This window comes from Phyllostomus discolor, chromosome 9, assembly GCF_004126475.2.
Source record: "Phyllostomus discolor isolate MPI-MPIP mPhyDis1 chromosome 9, mPhyDis1.pri.v3, whole genome shotgun sequence".
Classification (NCBI taxonomy): domain Eukaryota; kingdom Metazoa; phylum Chordata; class Mammalia; order Chiroptera; family Phyllostomidae; genus Phyllostomus; species Phyllostomus discolor.
Window position 1 is genome coordinate 81217165 of NC_040911.2, and position 18355 is coordinate 81235519.

Consider the following 18355-nt stretch of genomic DNA (forward strand, 5'->3'; position numbering starts at 1 on the left):
GGAAAAATCAGGACAACTCTAATAGCATAATCAATATGGAAAAAAAAAAAGCCCTGGCTGGTGTGGCTCAGTGGATTGATCACCAGCCTGCAAACTGAAAGGTCACTGGTTATATTCCCGACCAGGGCATATGCCTGGGTTGCAGGCCAGGTACCCAGTCATGGTGGAGCATGTGGGAGACAACTGATTGGTGTCTCTCACACACTGATGTTTCCCTCTCTTTCTCTCTCCCTTCCCCTCTCTCTAAAAGTAAATAAATAAAATCTTAAAAAAAAAAAAAGCTAGGCTTGAGGTGCCAAGGGAAGGAAATTAAAAAAAAAAAGTATTGGGCAATACTTTTAAAGTAATGAGGAATTTCTAGAAATTGTAAAGCAGATATGGTGAATCTGGTGAGAAAGAGGAGTTGAGACACTTGTTTCTTAATGTAGGAGAAGGAAGGAACTGACAAAATGACTACATGCACTTTACTAATTGACACCTGGGCAATCCAGCAGAGGCTGGGAGCCAGAGCAGACCTTGGAAGAGTGATGGATAGCAGGAAGTACCTCATGATCTGCTCAACAGCTTGCTGAGGCGCTGTCCTGGGCTGCAGTAGGAAAGAACAGTCTGTGAGGTGGGCAGGGGAGGGGAAGTCAGGAGTCTGAAATAAAAATCAGGGCAATACCCCAGCTATCTTCAGGTTGCTATAATATCCTAAGATAGGGAGGCACTTGGCGCAACCATGAACATGCCAAATGTATCCAATACTTGGTGTGTTGCTCCCTCCTTCTTCCACTGAAGGAGAAATGCAGACCACGCAAAAATATAGCAGACCAGACCAGAGAGCTCTGTGACTGGCCAGCCAGGCTCTCCCTTAGGACACCATCACACCACACCTTTGCAACAGCTCAGTACACCCAATAGTGATAATGAATACAAATCAATCTTGAAAAGTAACCAGTGTAAGAAAATCATCAATGTAAAGGCACCATCTGGGTAAACATGAAGAGCAACTAACCCTGAAGAAAGGGTTGATGCAAGAAACTTAAGAGAATGAAAAATACTAATTTTAGCATTAAAAGAGGCTTGAGAGATTATTGTATCCATAAACCAAGAAAGAAAGCTCTGAAAAAACCTCATGACATTTAGTGACTTTGCAAAATGAAAAAGGATAAAACAAAATTAGACACAAAACAAAAAACCAATAGGTTAAAAAGAAGAACACATATGGCCAAAAAACTATCTTCAAGAAAATATTATGAACTGTATGCCAAAAAAATTTTGATTACTGCCCTGGCCAGGGGTCTCAGTGGGCACATCATTCTATACACCAAAAGGTTGCAGATTCAACCCACGGTTAGGGCACATACCTCAGTTGCAGGCTGGATGTTCAGTAGAGGCACATTTGGGAAGCAATCAATTGATGTTTCTCTTTCACATCAATGTTTCCCTCCCTCTCTCCCTCTTCCTCTCTTTTTAAAATCAATAAACATAGCCTTGGGTGAGGACTTAAAAAACATTGATTATTTAGATGAAATAGACAACTCCTAAAAAAACACAGGTTACTAAAACTGACTCAAGCAGAAACAGAAAATCTGAAAAGAATTATAATAAATAAAAAGGTTAAGTTAATAATCAAAGATCTTCACACAAAGAGAAGTCCAAGCCCAGATGGCTTCACTGATGAATTCTATCAACACTTAAAGATTGCCAATCCTTTGCAAACTCTCATCATGTAGAAAAGGAGGGAATACTTTCCAACTCACTCTATGAAGCCAATAGCAGCCTGATACAAAGCTAGTCATCACAAGAAAGAAAACTACAGAACAGACCAATATCCCTCATGAATATAGATACAAAATTCCCAACTGGCAAATTAAATCCAGCAACATGCTAAAAAGGATTATACAACAGGAGCAAATGGCTTTATCCCAGAAATGCGAGGCTGGTTTAATATCCTTAAGTCAATTAACATAATACATGGTATTAATACATGAAAGAACAAAAGCAACATACATTATCATTACAATAGACACAATAAAGACATTTAACAAAATTTAGCACTCATCATGACAAGAACCATCAAAAAACTAGAAACCAAAGAAAAATTTCTCAACCTGACAGAGCATGTATGAAAAACTTAAAGCCAACATCAAACTTAATGGAGAAAGACTGAATTCTTTCCCCTTAAGCTCAGGAAAAGACAATGATGCTCACTGTCACCACTTTCATTCAACATTATATTGGAGTTTCTAGCCAGGCCAGTAAACTTCAAAAAATAAATTTTAAAGAGGATAAAAAGATTGGAAAAAAGTAAACTGTCTTTCTTAGCAGACAACATGACCCTATATGTAGAAAACCGTAAGAAATACACTAAAAAATGAACTGAAATAATAAGTGAGTTCAACAAAGCTTCATCACACCAGATCAACATACAAAAATCAACTGCATTTCTATACACTAGCAATGAACAATCAGCAAATGAAATTAAGAAAATTTCATTTAGCCCTGCCTGGTGTAGCTCAGTGGATTGAGCACAGGCTACGAACCAAAGTGTCGCAGGTTCGATTCCCAGTCAGGGCATATACCTGGGTTGCAGGCCACGGCCCCGAGCAACCACACATTGATGTTTCTCTCTCTCTCTCTCCCCGCCCCCAAAAATAAATAAAATAAAATCTTAAAAAAAAAAGAAAATTTCATTTTAGGAAAATTAAAATACTTTGTATAGTAAATTTAACAAAGTAAGTACAGGATATGTACAATGAAAACTATCAAACACTGCTGGAAGTAAGAACTAAAGAAATAGGAAAACATTCCAGACTCATAAATTGGAAGGCTTAATATTGTTAGATGGTAGTACACCCCAAGTTGGTCTGTTGCCTCAATGCAATCTCTTTTTGTTGATGTTGCCAAAATTGACAAGTTCATCCTAAAATTCAGATGGGAATGCCAGAAGCCCAGAATAACCATGCAAAAGGATGAATCTGACCCCCTATCCAGACCACATATAAAAATTAACTCAGAAGTGGATTATGGCACAGACAACAGCCTGGTGACTGAGGGGGAGGGAAGTATAAGGGGGACAAATGGTAGTGGAAAAATAAAAAAGAATTTTTAAAAAGTGGATTATGAACCGAAAAATAAGAGATAAATCTATGAAACTAAAAAGAAAAGAGTAAATCTCTATGATCTCAGTTTCTTAGATGCAATGTCAGAAGCACATGGGATAAAAGAAAACACACTGCACTTACAAAATTTTAAATGTTTGCATTACAAAGGATTTTATCAAGAAAGAAACACACAGAATGAAAGAAAATATTGCAAATCATATATTCAATAAGGGACTCATATCTAGGATTCATAAAAAACTCTCATAGGTTGATAATAAAAAGACAAGTAATGCAATTTAAAAATGGGCAAAGACTTCGAATAGACATTTTTCTAAATATGACACACAAATCGCCAATAAGACGCTCAACTTCATCAGTCATTAGGGAAATCAAAACCACAGAGAGATACCATTTCCCATACACTAGAACAGCTACAATAAAAAAGATGAACACAAGTGTTGATGAGGATGTGAAGAAATCAGAGCCTTTTTACATCTCCAGTGAATGCCAAAATGGTGTGGCTACTTATTTACACCCTTTGCCCACTTCTCTTGGGATATCGTTTAGCTTCTTCTTTTTCCCCTGGAGGGAGGAGGCTTACATACTCTGCAATCATTGGACATACACACTGCAGATATTTTCACCCAGTCTGCCTCTTGCCTTTTATTTTTGTTTACAGTGGTCTTTCCCTTACAGAACTCACAGGCAGCCCTGCTGTCAGTGACGCTGTCTGCAAGGACCTTGGAGTTCTCACTCACTAATCTGGGAGTCTTTGCACCTGCCTGACCTCTTCCAGCTGTTCTGGAGGCCCATCTGCACATTCCTGAGTATCTACTGAAGGTCTGTATCAAGGCCTATTTCTCAGGATTAGTTCCCCAAAGCAGCCTCCCCAGCAGGTCCAGGCTTTTAGGCCAACTCATGGTTGATTCCTTCCTTTTTAAAAAAATCTTCATTCAAGAATATGTTTATTGATTTTAGAGAGAGAGGAAGAGTAGAGGGCAGGGACAAAGGAGGGGGAGAAAGAGAAAGAGAGAGGGAGAGACAGACAGACAGACATACATCATTGTGAGAGAGAGATATCCGATCAGTTGCCTCCCATACCCGCCCTAACTAGGGATTGAACTTGCAACCTATGTATGTGCTCCGACCAGATATGAAACCCACAACCTTTTTGGAGCACAGGATAACGTTCCAACCAAAAGACACAATGTGGTTTATTTTGTTCTTTGGATAAACACAATTATGTAACACAGGTGGCCATCCCAATTACCAGGTAAATTCACAATGCACTACGAAAGAATGTACAGCAAACCATGCCACCAAATCCTCTCACATGAGGACAAATTATCATACATATTGAGAACACATACATAATGGATTGTATCTGCCTGGTTGTTTATTTAAAAGAGGGAAATTTCACTTGGTATTTGCAATCTCATTAGTGGATTGCCTGTGATATGCGTCATGGTCTGCTTAAAGCTTCAATAATAAAGCTGTTTTCTTTCTTTCTTTGTTTTCTACATTTGTGAGAAGAATTTATGGGTTGACTAGAGACCTTATTTTTAAATTTTCTCCTAACAACTGCCAAGATGTATTTTTAAATAAAAAACAAACTGTAGAACTATATCATATGCATAGTATTTTTTTAGTTTTAAAAATACACATTAGTATGTCTAGAAGTATCTATATCAAACTGGCAAAAATTTGTATCTCTCTGAAGAAATGGAGATGAGAAGCAGAATTTCAGTTTTTATTTTATGTACATCTGTAATATTTAGTTTTTTATTGTGAACTTATTTCATTACTTTTATAATCAATGTTAACAAAACAACTCACTTGGAATTATTTGTATTTTCATTAACAGATACTAAAAATATTTTCCATGTAAAACTATTTCTCCACAAATGATCTGTTATATGTATTTTTAAAGGAAATCCATATAAACAATACAGCTTTCAACTTTTTTTTAATCCTCACCTGAAGACATGCTTATTGATTTTATAGAGAAGGGAAGGGAAGGAGAGAAACATCGATGTGATAGAGAAACATCAATCAATTGCCTTTCGTATGCACCCCAACTAGGGACAAAACCGCCAACTTAGGGATGTGCCCTGACTGGGAATTGAACCTGCAATCTTTTGGTTTATGGGATGATACTCCAACCAACTGAGCCACATGGGCCAGGGCTTTCAAGGGTTCATTCGTTGCAAATAGGTAGTGAAACACTTGATTTTGACTATACAAGACATCTTACCCGGGCAATGAATGAAAGACCAGTTGTATCTGCTGTCCTCTGGACACATGCTGGAATTGAGAAGGGGCTGTGGGTAGAAATTCCCTACAGGAGCCTGAGAAGGCATCTTCACTGGTCCTTTATAGGAGCCCTCTATGCATTTCCCTTTGCCAGTATTGCTGGGATCGGTACACCAGCCACAGCCTGGTTGCTCCAAGCAATGGCCACAGGTACAGTAGCCTGAACAATTTCCAGCTGTTCAAAAAAAAGAACAAAACAAGTTGATCTGAATTCATTGTAGTTAGTAATTACCTTTTTCTTTAACAGACTATTCAACTTCTGTGAGTCAAAATTCCCATTCTATTGTGACTGTTTAAATGACGTAATAAATTTGAAGAGCCCAATATCTTGGTCTACAATAACAGAGACTCCTCCCTTCTCTCTCAATCTCAGGATGTTGGAGCCGGAAGGGACCTTAGAGGTCACCTGCTGGAAAGCACTTATTATACGAGCAATATGGTACTGAAGTTGAGCAGTTATTTCTGTACCCTGTGACCTATCTTACATTTATTTCCTCGTATCACTGTGCATAATGCTGTGTGAAGGTTCTCATCAGGCAGTCGATGGACAGACCTGAGCTGACTGTCGAGTCTTGTCCCTGAATTGTTCAGAGGCTGAAAGCACTGCCTCCCCCAGCAGCAGCTGTCACTCGCACAGAGGGCACTAATTAGTGCCTAGAGCTCATGTTTCACTTACGGGGGCAGCTGCTCATGGTGTACCACTCCAAACACTGGCCGTAGGGGAAAGAGGCCACATAGGCATTGGAGTCCACACACTGCTTCATGTTGCTGCACCACATGCACTCGGAGCTGCCACTGGTGCACTCCCCACACGCCATCCTCAGGGCACACGGCACCCGGCACTGCTTGCTGCTGTGGTTTGCTGGAAGTCAACCCACAAGAGACACTTAGAGCTCCCCCCATGTCAGTTCAAGTCAAAGGCTTTTCCGTGTGGGTTTTGACCCACCAGTATGTCATGAAATCAATTCAGTGGACTATGTTAAATGAAGGAGAAAACAGGAAACATTAGAGTCACCTTGTACTATTTAGTCAAGTATATTTACACATTTGGGGGGGGAGATATTTTTCTTTTCAAAGAGCATAAGGACAGACAGGTGGGAACAAGGTAATCTTTCCATTCAAGTAGGGGTTCTAAAGCTCCTTACAATCTAGGGGACCCAGAATGAACTTCAGGGCTTTCATAGTCCACTTGAACATGCAGAATCATATCTTTGCATGCTCTGGAAAAGAAAGACCACAGCATTCACTAAATACACCAAAACACACAGGATCCAAATGGCTAAAAGGTCCCCTACAGGAAGTTTAGAAATCATACTTTAGGATGACTCCTACAGTGCTATGAATTCTCCTTTACACCTCTGTGTTCCCTACAATATGGTACCATCCTAAAATGATGGAGTCCAGCCTCCCAAAAGTGCCCAGAAAATTCTACCTATTACTTGTGAGTCCCTCTGCAGTAGGAGGACGCTTGTCCTGGGCTGGTCTGCATGCTGCAGGTGCTGCCCCCGTGCCTGCCTTTAGGAAGCCTAAATATAGCCCAGAGGAGAGATTCAAACCCATGAAGCTCCTCACCATGTTCATTCCCTCAGGACTCAAGCACAGCTTGGGCACATCAGGCTTGCTTCTGCTTTGTTGCAGGACTGCTCTCATTGTTTTTCTCCCCACTGACACAATCTTTCTGTCTGCTGTCCCTTTGTTCCCCACTGTCAGTTCTGACCTTTCCTTTGCTTTTACTTGCACTTCTGGTTCTTTCTTCCATAGCATTGCTCTGCCAACACTAAGAAATTTATCTTCTGGAGCAAGTCGCAATACTTTTGTACTCAACAAACCAATCATTCTGATTGTTAATTAGAATATTAGGTTCTTTGAGCAGTTAGTTATTTTTGTTTAGGCTTATGGCTCATACTATTCAGAGCCAGAGACTATATCCTTCTGGGGTTTTTTTTTCTTTCATTTTTTTCTATTTTAATTGTTGTTCAAGTACAGTTGTCTGTCTTCTACTCCCATCCCAGCCCACCTCCCCAGTGCTCCCCACCTCCCTCCCATTTACACCCGCCCCTAGTTTTTGTCCATGTGTCCTTTGTACTTGTTCCTGTAAACCCTTCCCCTTTTCCCCTGAAATTCCCTCCCCTCTGGTCACTGTCAGCCTGTTCTCTATTTCAGTGTCTTTGGTTATATTTTGCTTGTTCGTTTGTTTTGTTTGTTTAGGTTCCTGTTAAAGGTGAGATCATATGGTATCTGTCTTTCACCACCTGGCTTATTTCACTCAGCATAATGCTTTCCAATTCCATCCATGCTGTTGCAAAGGACAGGAGCTCATTCATTCTTTCTGCTGCATAGAATTCCATTGTGTAAATGTACCATAGTCCTTCTGTTTTTAAAATTCTTGGTTACACTCTGCTTCATATATTTGAAATCAATGCTCTGTTTTTCATGAATATTTCATACATATAAACACTATGCCTCCTACATTTTCTCTTTCAGTGAACTTCCAAAATGCATAATTCCCCACACACTTACCCTCTCTTTCACAGACACTACCATTGAGTGGGTTGATGCAGGTTGCAGCCTTCAAGCCCCGAGGACTGGGTTCGGACAAGATCCCACAGAATCCGGCATCACTGGGCTCAGATGGCATCCACTGTATTGTACTATTTGTGAATGAGGTCATATCTTCCCAGCACCAGTAGGACACATTGATCTTCCGAAGCCCAACCCACGGGGTCAAGGTCTGCTTGGCCTATAGGCAAACCAGACACAGCTATGAATATAATCAATGTCTTGACCAAAATAGGCATCTAGATAACAATATAGCTACTTAAATGGTTTTAAGTTACTTATCCAGAAAGATACAGGAAAACCTCCCTATCTGCTGACTCAGCTGCTGCACGGTAGGATAGACCGACATCATTTTTATGTTACCTTTCATGCTTGGCACTTCAATTATCGCCATTTTGCAAGGGACAAAAATACAGCTCAGAGAATATATCAAACATTTCAAAGAGATTAATGGAAAAACAATAATTGAGATCCAAAATTTCCACATCCTAAGACAAATGCTATGAAGAGATGGCCACCCCTCAACTTACTTTAAATGTCTATTCACATATGAAGTCATCTTGCCAATATTTCTGAAATATTGGTTATATGTCTATACTCAGAGTCATGAACTAAGCCTGTTTTGGGACACTGACCAGTTCAGGTAATTGGAGATTCCCACCTTCACCTGGGGGTACTGCCGGGCACTGAATTTTACAGGGAATTCTAACAGGGCAGTAAACCATAAGGAGAGTCTCTGACTCCTGCTCTACTGCAATTTCCTTCCAGTTGCACTGAAAAATTCTTTTAAAATAAAGTACAAAGTTTAGCCCAGAAATGAAAGATATTTCTAATTTTGGCAGTTATAAAACAAAATGTATGATGTATTTCCATTTTTGAGGAAAAAAAATGAGTATCTATTAAAAGACCTAAAAGAAATAAACACATCCAAAGTAATTATTTTTAGTTGTAATGAGTAATATTTATTTTATTTTTCATGTTAATATTTTATAAATTTCCTTTGAAATATGTATTATTTTTAAGGAAAGAAAATAATTAAAATTAATGCTTTTTAAAAAGTCCTTCAATAACTTCCCTTGGCTTTCATGATAAAACTCAAAGCAATTAGCATTGCAGATAAGGCCGCTCAGGTTTTGGCCTCAATTCCTCACAAGACCCAGCTACGTTCCTTCTCCCCAGCCCACAGCTCATCCCTCAGTCTCCTCGTCTTGCATGTGCAGGCAGCAAAGCACAGAAAGCCCTTCCCTATTCACCTTCCCAATTCACTCCTTCTCCTCTTCAGGGGCTACCTCTTTCTGCCTGTCAGCCTGCCTCTGCCCCGAAGGCTAGTTGGGTACTCTTGCTTGTTTCTGCATAAGCCTGGGCTCTCAGTCTCAACCTATAGTTTAATTTACAGCTTAACACAAGACTGTGAATTCCTGTTGTGTAAAGGCAGTCCCAGCTAATTTGACTACTTAGAACCTTCTAGAGCTAGAAAATCTGAGGAAGAGAGAAGAGGGACAAGAAGAGAGAACATCTGTGGCCAGCTGGGATAGCTAAACCCTCCCAACCAGCTATTCTTTGAGGCACATGGAATTGGGAATCACTGGTGATGAGGAAAACTGCAAGCCACCAATTTTCTGAGGGAGTTGACTGCAGGTGAGATAAGCTGACAGCCAAGGACAGACCACTGCAGAGACCCGTATCTGGGGTCAGGTGGAGAGAAACAAACAACATGAGCGGTCTCCAATGGAGATTATGAACTTGAAAAAGCTTTCACTGAGGCAGGAGAGTAAGAAGCTAGGAAAATTCCTTGGCAAGTGGAATAGGGAAACCGAGACAGATGGCTGATCAAGCTGGCTGAGCAATTTATAGTCACATGGAAGGTCACCTCCCTGGAGATAACATCTAGGCCTCTGTTGTATTTCAGCCCCAGGCTCAGAAAAGCAGCGAGACTAGGCCAGCAATGCCAGGACCAGCTGCAGTGACTCGCAACTCCCTGCCCTGGCACCGACCCAGCAGTAGAGACCGCGACCCTAAACTGGCACACTTGGAAAAGTGATGAATATTCTGCTGAAACGTTTCCCTGAGACCTCTAAAATGCCTGCCTGCAAGAGAGAGTTAAAAGTCCTCAAGACAGCCCTGACTGGTGTGGCTCAGTTGGCTACGTATCATCCTGTAAAGTGAAAGGTCACTACTTCAATTCCCAGTCCAGGTCCAAGCCCGGGTTGCAGATACTGTTCCCACTGATATTTCTCTTCCTGTCTTTCTCCCTTCCGTCACCCCTCTCTCTAAAAACAAACAAATAAAAAATCTTAAAAAGAGGAAAAGCCCTCAAGACAAAGGACCCAGGGCACTCTCCCTCTGGGAAGCAGGCCCACGCTGGTCCCTTCCTCCTCTTCTTCCCTCACAGGCCCTCGTCTCCTAAACTCTAAGGGACCCCAGGAGACTTGCAACCAGGGGAACAATGAGCAGTGGCAGCTCGCCCCCGGATAACCCCTAAACCTGTCCCCAAGGCCCCCTTTTCTCTCACTTCCCAGTGAGCTAAAGCAGCCTGGGCTCTCCTGTTACTTCTTCTATGCTAAGGCCTTCCTGGTTTCACTGTCCCCAGCTTTAATAAACATACCCTCATAGTCTCCTGGACTCATGTTGTGAAATCTTTCCTGCATGAAGTCAAGAACCCACACACTACCAGCCAGCCCTAGGCAGACCCACTCAGGGCCAGGTCTGCTGTCTGGTAACATCAAGATATAAAATATCAAATGTGGTCATAGTGTCCCCTGAGGTAAACAACATTTATAACATATTACCAATGTTTGAGTGTCTATGCCATACCAAAGTTGCACTGGAAAAGGAAAAGAGATTCATTTGGAGAAAAGTAAAATACAGAGCACATCCTACCAGTTGCAGAACTGCCCTCCATGGGGCATACTGGGCCCACAGGTAACCAGGACGCAGACCTCACTCCCTGTCCTCACCTGAAGAAGGCCGTGCCTGAGAAGTCTACCTATTGCTTTTCCCTCCTTGAAGAGAAGAACATTCCCCTCAACCTGCTCTGTAGCAAAAAGCCAGCACTGTTAAGAGAGCTTAGTCTTATGACTACCTACTTATCTGAGGATAGGACCACAGTCTAGGACTTTGGACTCAAAAAGACCAAATGTAATTATAGAAGGTCAACCACAAGCCACATCAGAGCACTGAGCAGACAGACAGAGAACTTGGGGCCTTTCTGTGCTTAGAAACTCTTGGTAAGGTACCCTCTCCTTTTGGGCTGGCCAGGCCTAAGGAAAGATGCAGACAAATGTGCACTCCTTAGGGTGGTGAACATTAAATCATATTACACACTATAGTAATACCTGAAACCTGAGAGACTTGGGTGCCTTAATTCAACCTAGCTAGTGGTAGTGACACTCCCCTCCCTCCACAGCAGAACCTAGGGATAAAACAGATCTGAAAACACCTACTGCTGTCACAAAGATGTGTGCATAGGTACGTATGTTACAATTCAATACATGCCCAATTATTCAAATATATTTTAACAGACATGACTAATAAAGTGCTAAAAATTTCAAGATAAGAAAGGTGTTAGAGGAAGAGGCTGACAGGCAGTTCCACAGTCACCCACAGCACTCCCCCGCCAAGCACATCGCACGCCCTCAGCAGACAGCGGGTACTGGAAACTGGGGTTCCGAGGGCTTTAACGCACCATGCTCTGCGACGACTGCATGATTCGCAGCTGCGTAACGACAAAGTCTACCTTCTTCTGGTTTGTGAGAGAAGCCAAGAAGGCGTTGTGATTCCTACAGGACAGTTTAGCGTTGTCGTAATTCTCCTTGGCAGTGGTGATTTTCATACATGAGTTTAAAACCAAATGCCAGCCATTGCCACAGATAGTTTCTTTTGTAAAGGAGGGAGAGAAAGAAAAACAGTTTTAGAAACCACATAAAATTATGTTACTAATTCAAATTACTGAAAACCTAATTAGTTTTGGGGCTCTAAAATGCAGGTACTTATTAGGATGTAGTGAGAGTATCAGACACATTACTAAGGACCAGATAGAGAATACAAGAATTTAAAAAATGCTTATCACAGTTATATTTCCTGGATCTCAAAAGACATATCCTGAGGTCAACCCTCCCATGTTTTTGAAGAAAATACTTGTTTGGTGCCAGTGTTGGATTTTAAAAATCTCCTTTTGAAGAACAATTGGAAACAAGACTAAAATTCTAAGAGCAAAAAAAATGAATATGCATATTGGAAGGACGTGGTTAAAAACTGCAAGAATGGGAAATGAGTTGGTGAAGGAACAAGTCTACAGTCTTCAAAAGCTGCACTGTTTTCACAAGTGGAAGGTAAAATCAAATGCACAAATTATCCCAAAAATGAAGTGAAAAGATTCTTTTGAAGAAAAAAACCCAAGGCAATACAGCCATAGCACAGAGAGCAAGCCTGTGATCTGCAGTTGGGCGGGCCCTGAACCCACCCGAAGAACCGCAGGAAGCCGTGAATACCTCCTGGAAGAGAGTGAGCAAAGCAACTTTACCGGAGCCAAAGTCTCCAGAACCACAGTACCCCGGGGACGCCACCAGCAACATTCATTAGTCCTCGGTGAGGCAAACGAAGGGTACTATGGGTTAGGGACCATTTTAGAGGAGATAAACAGCTGCTCCTCAAAGTGTGGCATCAGTGTCACCGCTTGTTCAAATGTAGATTCTGGGCCCCACACTAGATTTGTACCAGCATCGGACTTACAGCAAGATCCCCAGGTACTTTGCTGTGCATTTAAGTTTGAGAGGCAATGAGATAAAGAACAAGAAGCCCACTCATGCAAGAGAAATCAAGTACTTCCAGAGTACAATGACAAGGGGCCTCGCAGGGCCCGACTGCACATGCCACAGATACTGCACAGTGCCACAGGAATCCCCCTTCCTGGATATCTCGGTTCAGCAAATACACTGCCGTTTCAGTCACGGCTGGCCGGCCTCAGACCCCCTAATTCGTCATCCCGAACTTCAGAAGTGTCATAAATTAAGGTATGTGGGGCTTGAGATCACCCCAAGAGGCACTGTGGACACAGGCATCTCGCCTTGTCTCATCAGAAGGTGCTGACAATCTAGTCCCAGTGGTCAAAAGGAAGCAGTCTTCAGTAGGTGCCCAGCAGACTGGCTGTGAGACGGCTGCATTCCATTCCCAGGTTCCCACAATAGAGCGGGGCGAAGCCAACGGAGTGGGCTCGATGCTACAGAGCCAAGCGGTCATTTGATGCTCCACGGCAGACGATATTTCACTTCATTTCAAAGGATGGTAAGAGCATACTTCAGAACTATATTTTTGTTTAAAAATATCACCACCACAACAGTGGTATGGGAGATGAGTGGGTGAAATGAGTTTGCCCACTGCTGCTGGGTTCGATCAAGATTGCACAGTATGGGAGGCATGAGTGCAAAGTCTCTGGACCTACGCACACCCCAAGGCACCGCTGTGAAGCCTACCGGGCAAGGCGATGCACTCCTGATTCCGGGGCTCCCACTGGCAGCTCGGGTCCAGGGCGCAGCTCCTGCAGCTGGTCTTCTTATTACAGTGGTACGCAGGATTGTCCTTGGGGCAGTTCTCGTACCTGGAAATGGAGACCTAGAACACAGCGGACAACAGCTTTTCTCATATCCACAGAGAGAACCCACGGTGAGGACAAACAGGACACTAAAAACTGAATTAAAGCAGCAAACTGCAAATACATAAATGAACAGGATGCATATGATGCTGCGCTACAATGAAAACACTGTAGTGAAAGGTTCTGCTCAAGGACATGCCTTTACCCAGCAAGGAAGCAGGACACTCCTAAATACCATGCCACAACCTGCTCATCTGTAAAATGGCAACGTTGAATGTAATGCTTTTCAAATGCCTCCCAAACAGGCTAAAAGCTTCATATTTGATGGACTGCTTCATAGATTGACGAAGAATGTCTTACATAAACTGTCAAAAACTAAAAGCTGAGTCATCATCTTTGTTGCCTTATAACCTAAATAAACAATTACAAATGGTGAACATTACAGGTAATTATGCTAAGCCAAGATATAACATAAGACAAGGAGATTTATTTCCGCAACTCAATGTGTAGCAGCCACATTGAATTGCAGAAATAAATCTCAAGTTTTAGTCTCAAGCTTTAACATGCTTCTAAAACCTTACACAGGTAGGGCTCACCAAGCCTTACACCAAGGCTCCAGTGTTTAGCCACAGCCATGTTGGGGAGTGAGGGTCACTCAAAACACTAGCCCTTCCTTCCAAAACAACACATGTCAATTCTGCAACAAGGACCTTTGTTATATCAGAATGCATAGAGCATCCCTTCCCAAAAGAAAATCTGAGCAATAATAAAATCCAAATCTACACTGAAGGTTTTACAAATAACTCTGGACCAGTATTTACAACACACGCATTACAATCTACACATTATCCCACTCTGGATTGTTCCATCCTCTGAAATCCTTCAGAAGCGACCCCTGACCTGGCCTTCCGTGCAGCTGTGGTTCCTAGGGACACAATAGTCGTTGCACCAGTGGCAGTCATTGGTGTTGGCCGTGCAGCTGTAACAATCCGTGTGCTGGTCACATCTGTCATGGTCAAGAGCTACAAAGAGAAGAAAAACTCATCAATTGGGACAGTTTCTCATCAGGAAAGTCACAGGACATTACAACTGCTATTGAGCACAATGAGACTCAAGTAAAAAAAAAGTAACAATGGTTGGGAAGTAAAACAAGGAGCTCAACTGGTAGAAAAATACATCGGTGAGGTCATGTTAAAATAAAATAGATTTAGAAATCAGTAAACAATCTGAAAAAACAGTTTTGTATCCATTCCCCCCCTATAAAAGTACACAGAAAGTGAAAAACAGAGACTACTTTAATTCAACAATAGCAAGATAAGAGCTCTGGTTCTTTAAATACTTTTCTTTCCAAGGGAAAAAAAAAAACAACTACCAACAGAATGAACACCAGGAGCTTCCCAAGGAGCCAAAGTAAGGTAGGAGAGCGAGCCATTCCTCCCAGCTATAAACACAAGACTGATCTGGGCACAGGAAGAAGGCAGCAAGCACCACAGAGCCCCAAAGGAGGCAGTAGGCTGAGCTGCATTTCGTACGTATATATGTACATCCAAAGATGTAAGTTTGAGAATTTCTAGGCTACTACACAGACCTGCTGCATCTCCCATTGACCCCAGACAGGTCAAGGTTAGCAACAAAAGAGAAGCTGCACAACCATATTGCCTCATCTGCTGAATCACTTGTGGACATGGCACATGATGACATCCATGGATAAGAAAGAGTAGGGCCATCCTCACAAAGAGTCCAGCACCCTGCTCCTTGGCTTGTTCTTCCTGCCCTGGTCAGCACCCCAAGGGCTGAGCCCAAACAGAAGGCAGAGTAAACTAGGGAGGCAACACTTGAGATGAGTTCATATAAAATGGGTTCATAATGAACCACCTAAGCTAAGCGAACATTATATCCTGTAAACTTGCACATTTAACTTGAACTTTAAAAAATTTGGTTAAGCTCTGGCCGGTGTGACTTAGTGGACTGAGCACTGGCCTGCTGACCAAAAAGCTGCCGGTTTGATTCCCGGTCAGGGCACATGCCCGGGTTGCAAGCCAAATCCCCAATCGGGGGCATGTGAGAAGCAACCAATCAATGTATTTCTCACACACTGGTGTTTCTCTCCCTCCTTCTCCCTCCCCTCTATCTAAAAGTAAATAAATAAAATATTTTCTAAAATTTGGTTAAAAAATAACTATGTCACTGATATTATCCTTTTTAGGAGACAGGGACTAAACCTTCCAGGTTCCGACCATCTCAGGTTTCCAGCACTCGCCAGCTCACCAGTGAACCTAGAAGGCTGCCTGGGTGTCCTCGCTGAGGATTTATGTTCAGTTGAAGAGTGAAAGCTGCCTCTGTCCACCATAACTGTCATGATAACTGCTGCACCAGCCCTAATAGCTACAAAATTCAGTCAACATATTTAAGTTAATTGAAGTGAAAAAATATTCTACAGAGACATTTTTCTTACTCTTTTTTCTTTTAATTTTTAATTATTGGCTTTTAGAGAGAGAAGAAGGGAGGGAGAAAGAGAGAAACATCAATTTGTTATTCACTTATTTATGCATTCATTGGTTGCTTCTTGTATGTGCTCTGACTGGGGATCAAACCCGCAACCTTGGAATGTCGGGAAGATGCTCTAACCAACTGAGCTACACAGCCAGGGCACATTTTTCTTACTCTTAATGGAATTTCTCACGTATTACTTTGCATTGTGCTAAATGTCAGAGCATAGGGGTAAGAAGCTAAGTAGGCAAGAAGAAAGCTTGGAGAGCACAAGAGGTAGTTTTACAAGCAGGGTTCACTGTGCATCCTCAGCAACTATCTCTGGCTATCACTGCTGTGCTAAACTAGAGAAGCTAGAAAAGAATAGTACTTTGCAAACACAGCAGCAACTTTACCTCTATCCATGAGAACAATCAACCCCAACACAGCTTTTTTGTTTGGCCCCCATCTTCTCACCCTTAACATTAGCACTGCATAAGGCAAAGTGGTAGCCACTAGCCACATGGAGTTTTTAATTTAAATTAATTAAAGTGAAAAACTCAATTCTTCAGTCACACCAGTCTCATTTCAAGTGCTTTATAGCCACATGTGATTAGGAGGTACCATATTGTGACAGAGCAGATATACAATATTGCCATCAACACACAAAAAAATCATTGGATTGCATTTCCTCATACAAAATGCAGCCACCTTCTGGAGCTGATATACAAAGTCTAAGCCACACTCAGGAGGTTTTCGTCTCTGTGATTTGCAGACAGCTTGCTGGAGCTGTAGGGCATATTCCCACCCATTGCAAAGATGTTTACAAACCAATCTCCCATAAAACCTTTGTGTAAGTTATTACTGAATATTTTTGGATAATAACATGAACCTAAAAAAGTATATATATGCTAAGTGCCTTCATAATTCAGACAAAATGAGATTTCAAGTTAATTATATTTTAAGAGAAAAAACATACTTCTTTTGGAAAAACATTCTGATTTTAACTTTTCTGCTGGTGCTTCTGTTGCCAGCTCCCAGGAGATACACTGAGATGACCCTGCGTCCCACACACATCGGATGCCAGGCCCTGCTGCTACACAGGCAGCCTCACTCTGGTGTGCTTCACACCGTTCTGAGGTAAATACCAGGACGTCACTGAGGAGGAGACTGTTGAATCCACCAAACACATACATGGAGCTAAAAGATAAAAAAAGAGAGAGTTTAGTGGAAATATAAAAACAAAGGCATAATACACTATTTGAAATCTTCAAACAAATATTACATATCAAAAGTCCTGTGAGAAATTATTTTCCAGGGTCTCAGAAAACAATCTTATACCCTTCCTCCCAAATTCTAACGTATCATGCTGGTCTTTCCAACCTGGATAATTCCAATAATATGCATACTCTTTACAGAACATATATTAAAAAGTTCTTAGGATAACAAAGTGGCTTTTAAACATGATTCCCTGGAATATTTTAGCAGCAGGGTAAGTAAATATATTTTAAAATTAAACACATAGGACTTCCAGCCAAGATGGAGGCATAGATAGATACACTTTGCCTCCTTGCACAACCAAAAGAAGGACAACAACAAATTTAAAAACAAAAAAATAACCAGGACTGTCAGAAAACTGAACTGTATGGGAAGTCGGACAACCAAGGAGTTAAAGAAGAAACTCATTCAGACTGGTAGAATGAATAGACACAGGCAGCTAGGGTGGAGAGGGCAGCTGGAGGACCAGGGCAGGCAAGACGGACTGGACAGTCCACATTTGCATGCAAATAAACCAGGAGGAACAACTGGGGAACATGCAACCCAGTTGCGTGTCAGGCACGCAACCCAGGCTCCGGTGTGGAGAAATAAAGCCTCAAAACCTCTGACTTAAAAAAAACCTATGGGGGTTGCACAGCAATCCTAGAATGTACACAAACCCACCCACCCAGGAATCAGCACCAGAATGACCCAACTTGCTTGTGGGTAGGGGAGAAAGCGACTGAAAGCCAGCCAAAAGCTGAGCAAGCAGCACTGTTTCCTCTCTGACCCTTCTCCCACATATAGTACCACAATGAGCATCCTGGATTGCCCCACCCTAGCGAATACCTAAGGCTCCACTCTTTACAACATTAACAGCTACACCCAAAGAAATATGGCCCAAATGAAAGAACAGATCAAAACTCCAAAAACCAAATTAACTGATGAAGAGATAGCCAACCAACAAATGCACAGTTCAAAATACTACTAATCAGGATGCTCACAGAAATGGTGGAGTATGACTGCAAAACAGAGGAAAAAGGGAAGGCTCTGCACAGCGAAATAAAGCAAAATACAC

At 41.9% G+C, this 18355-nt stretch overlaps 1 protein-coding gene across 1 annotated transcript in view; it reads right to left on the reverse strand.

Moving 5' to 3' along the window:
* ATRN (attractin) overlaps positions 1-18355 on the reverse strand; it is a 165075-nt gene that overhangs the window by 74969 nt on the left and 71751 nt on the right. Inside the window, exons 12-18 of the mRNA XM_028523925.2 lie at positions 17000-17220; positions 14452-14573; positions 13433-13571; positions 11647-11837; positions 7923-8142; positions 6079-6264; positions 5344-5577 (exon numbers count right to left, since the gene is read on the reverse strand). Coding sequence (XP_028379726.1) covers positions 5344-5577; positions 6079-6264; positions 7923-8142; positions 11647-11837; positions 13433-13571; positions 14452-14573; positions 17000-17220 — 1313 coding nt within the window. The remainder of the gene's footprint in view (positions 1-5343; positions 5578-6078; positions 6265-7922; positions 8143-11646; positions 11838-13432; positions 13572-14451; positions 14574-16999; positions 17221-18355) is intronic.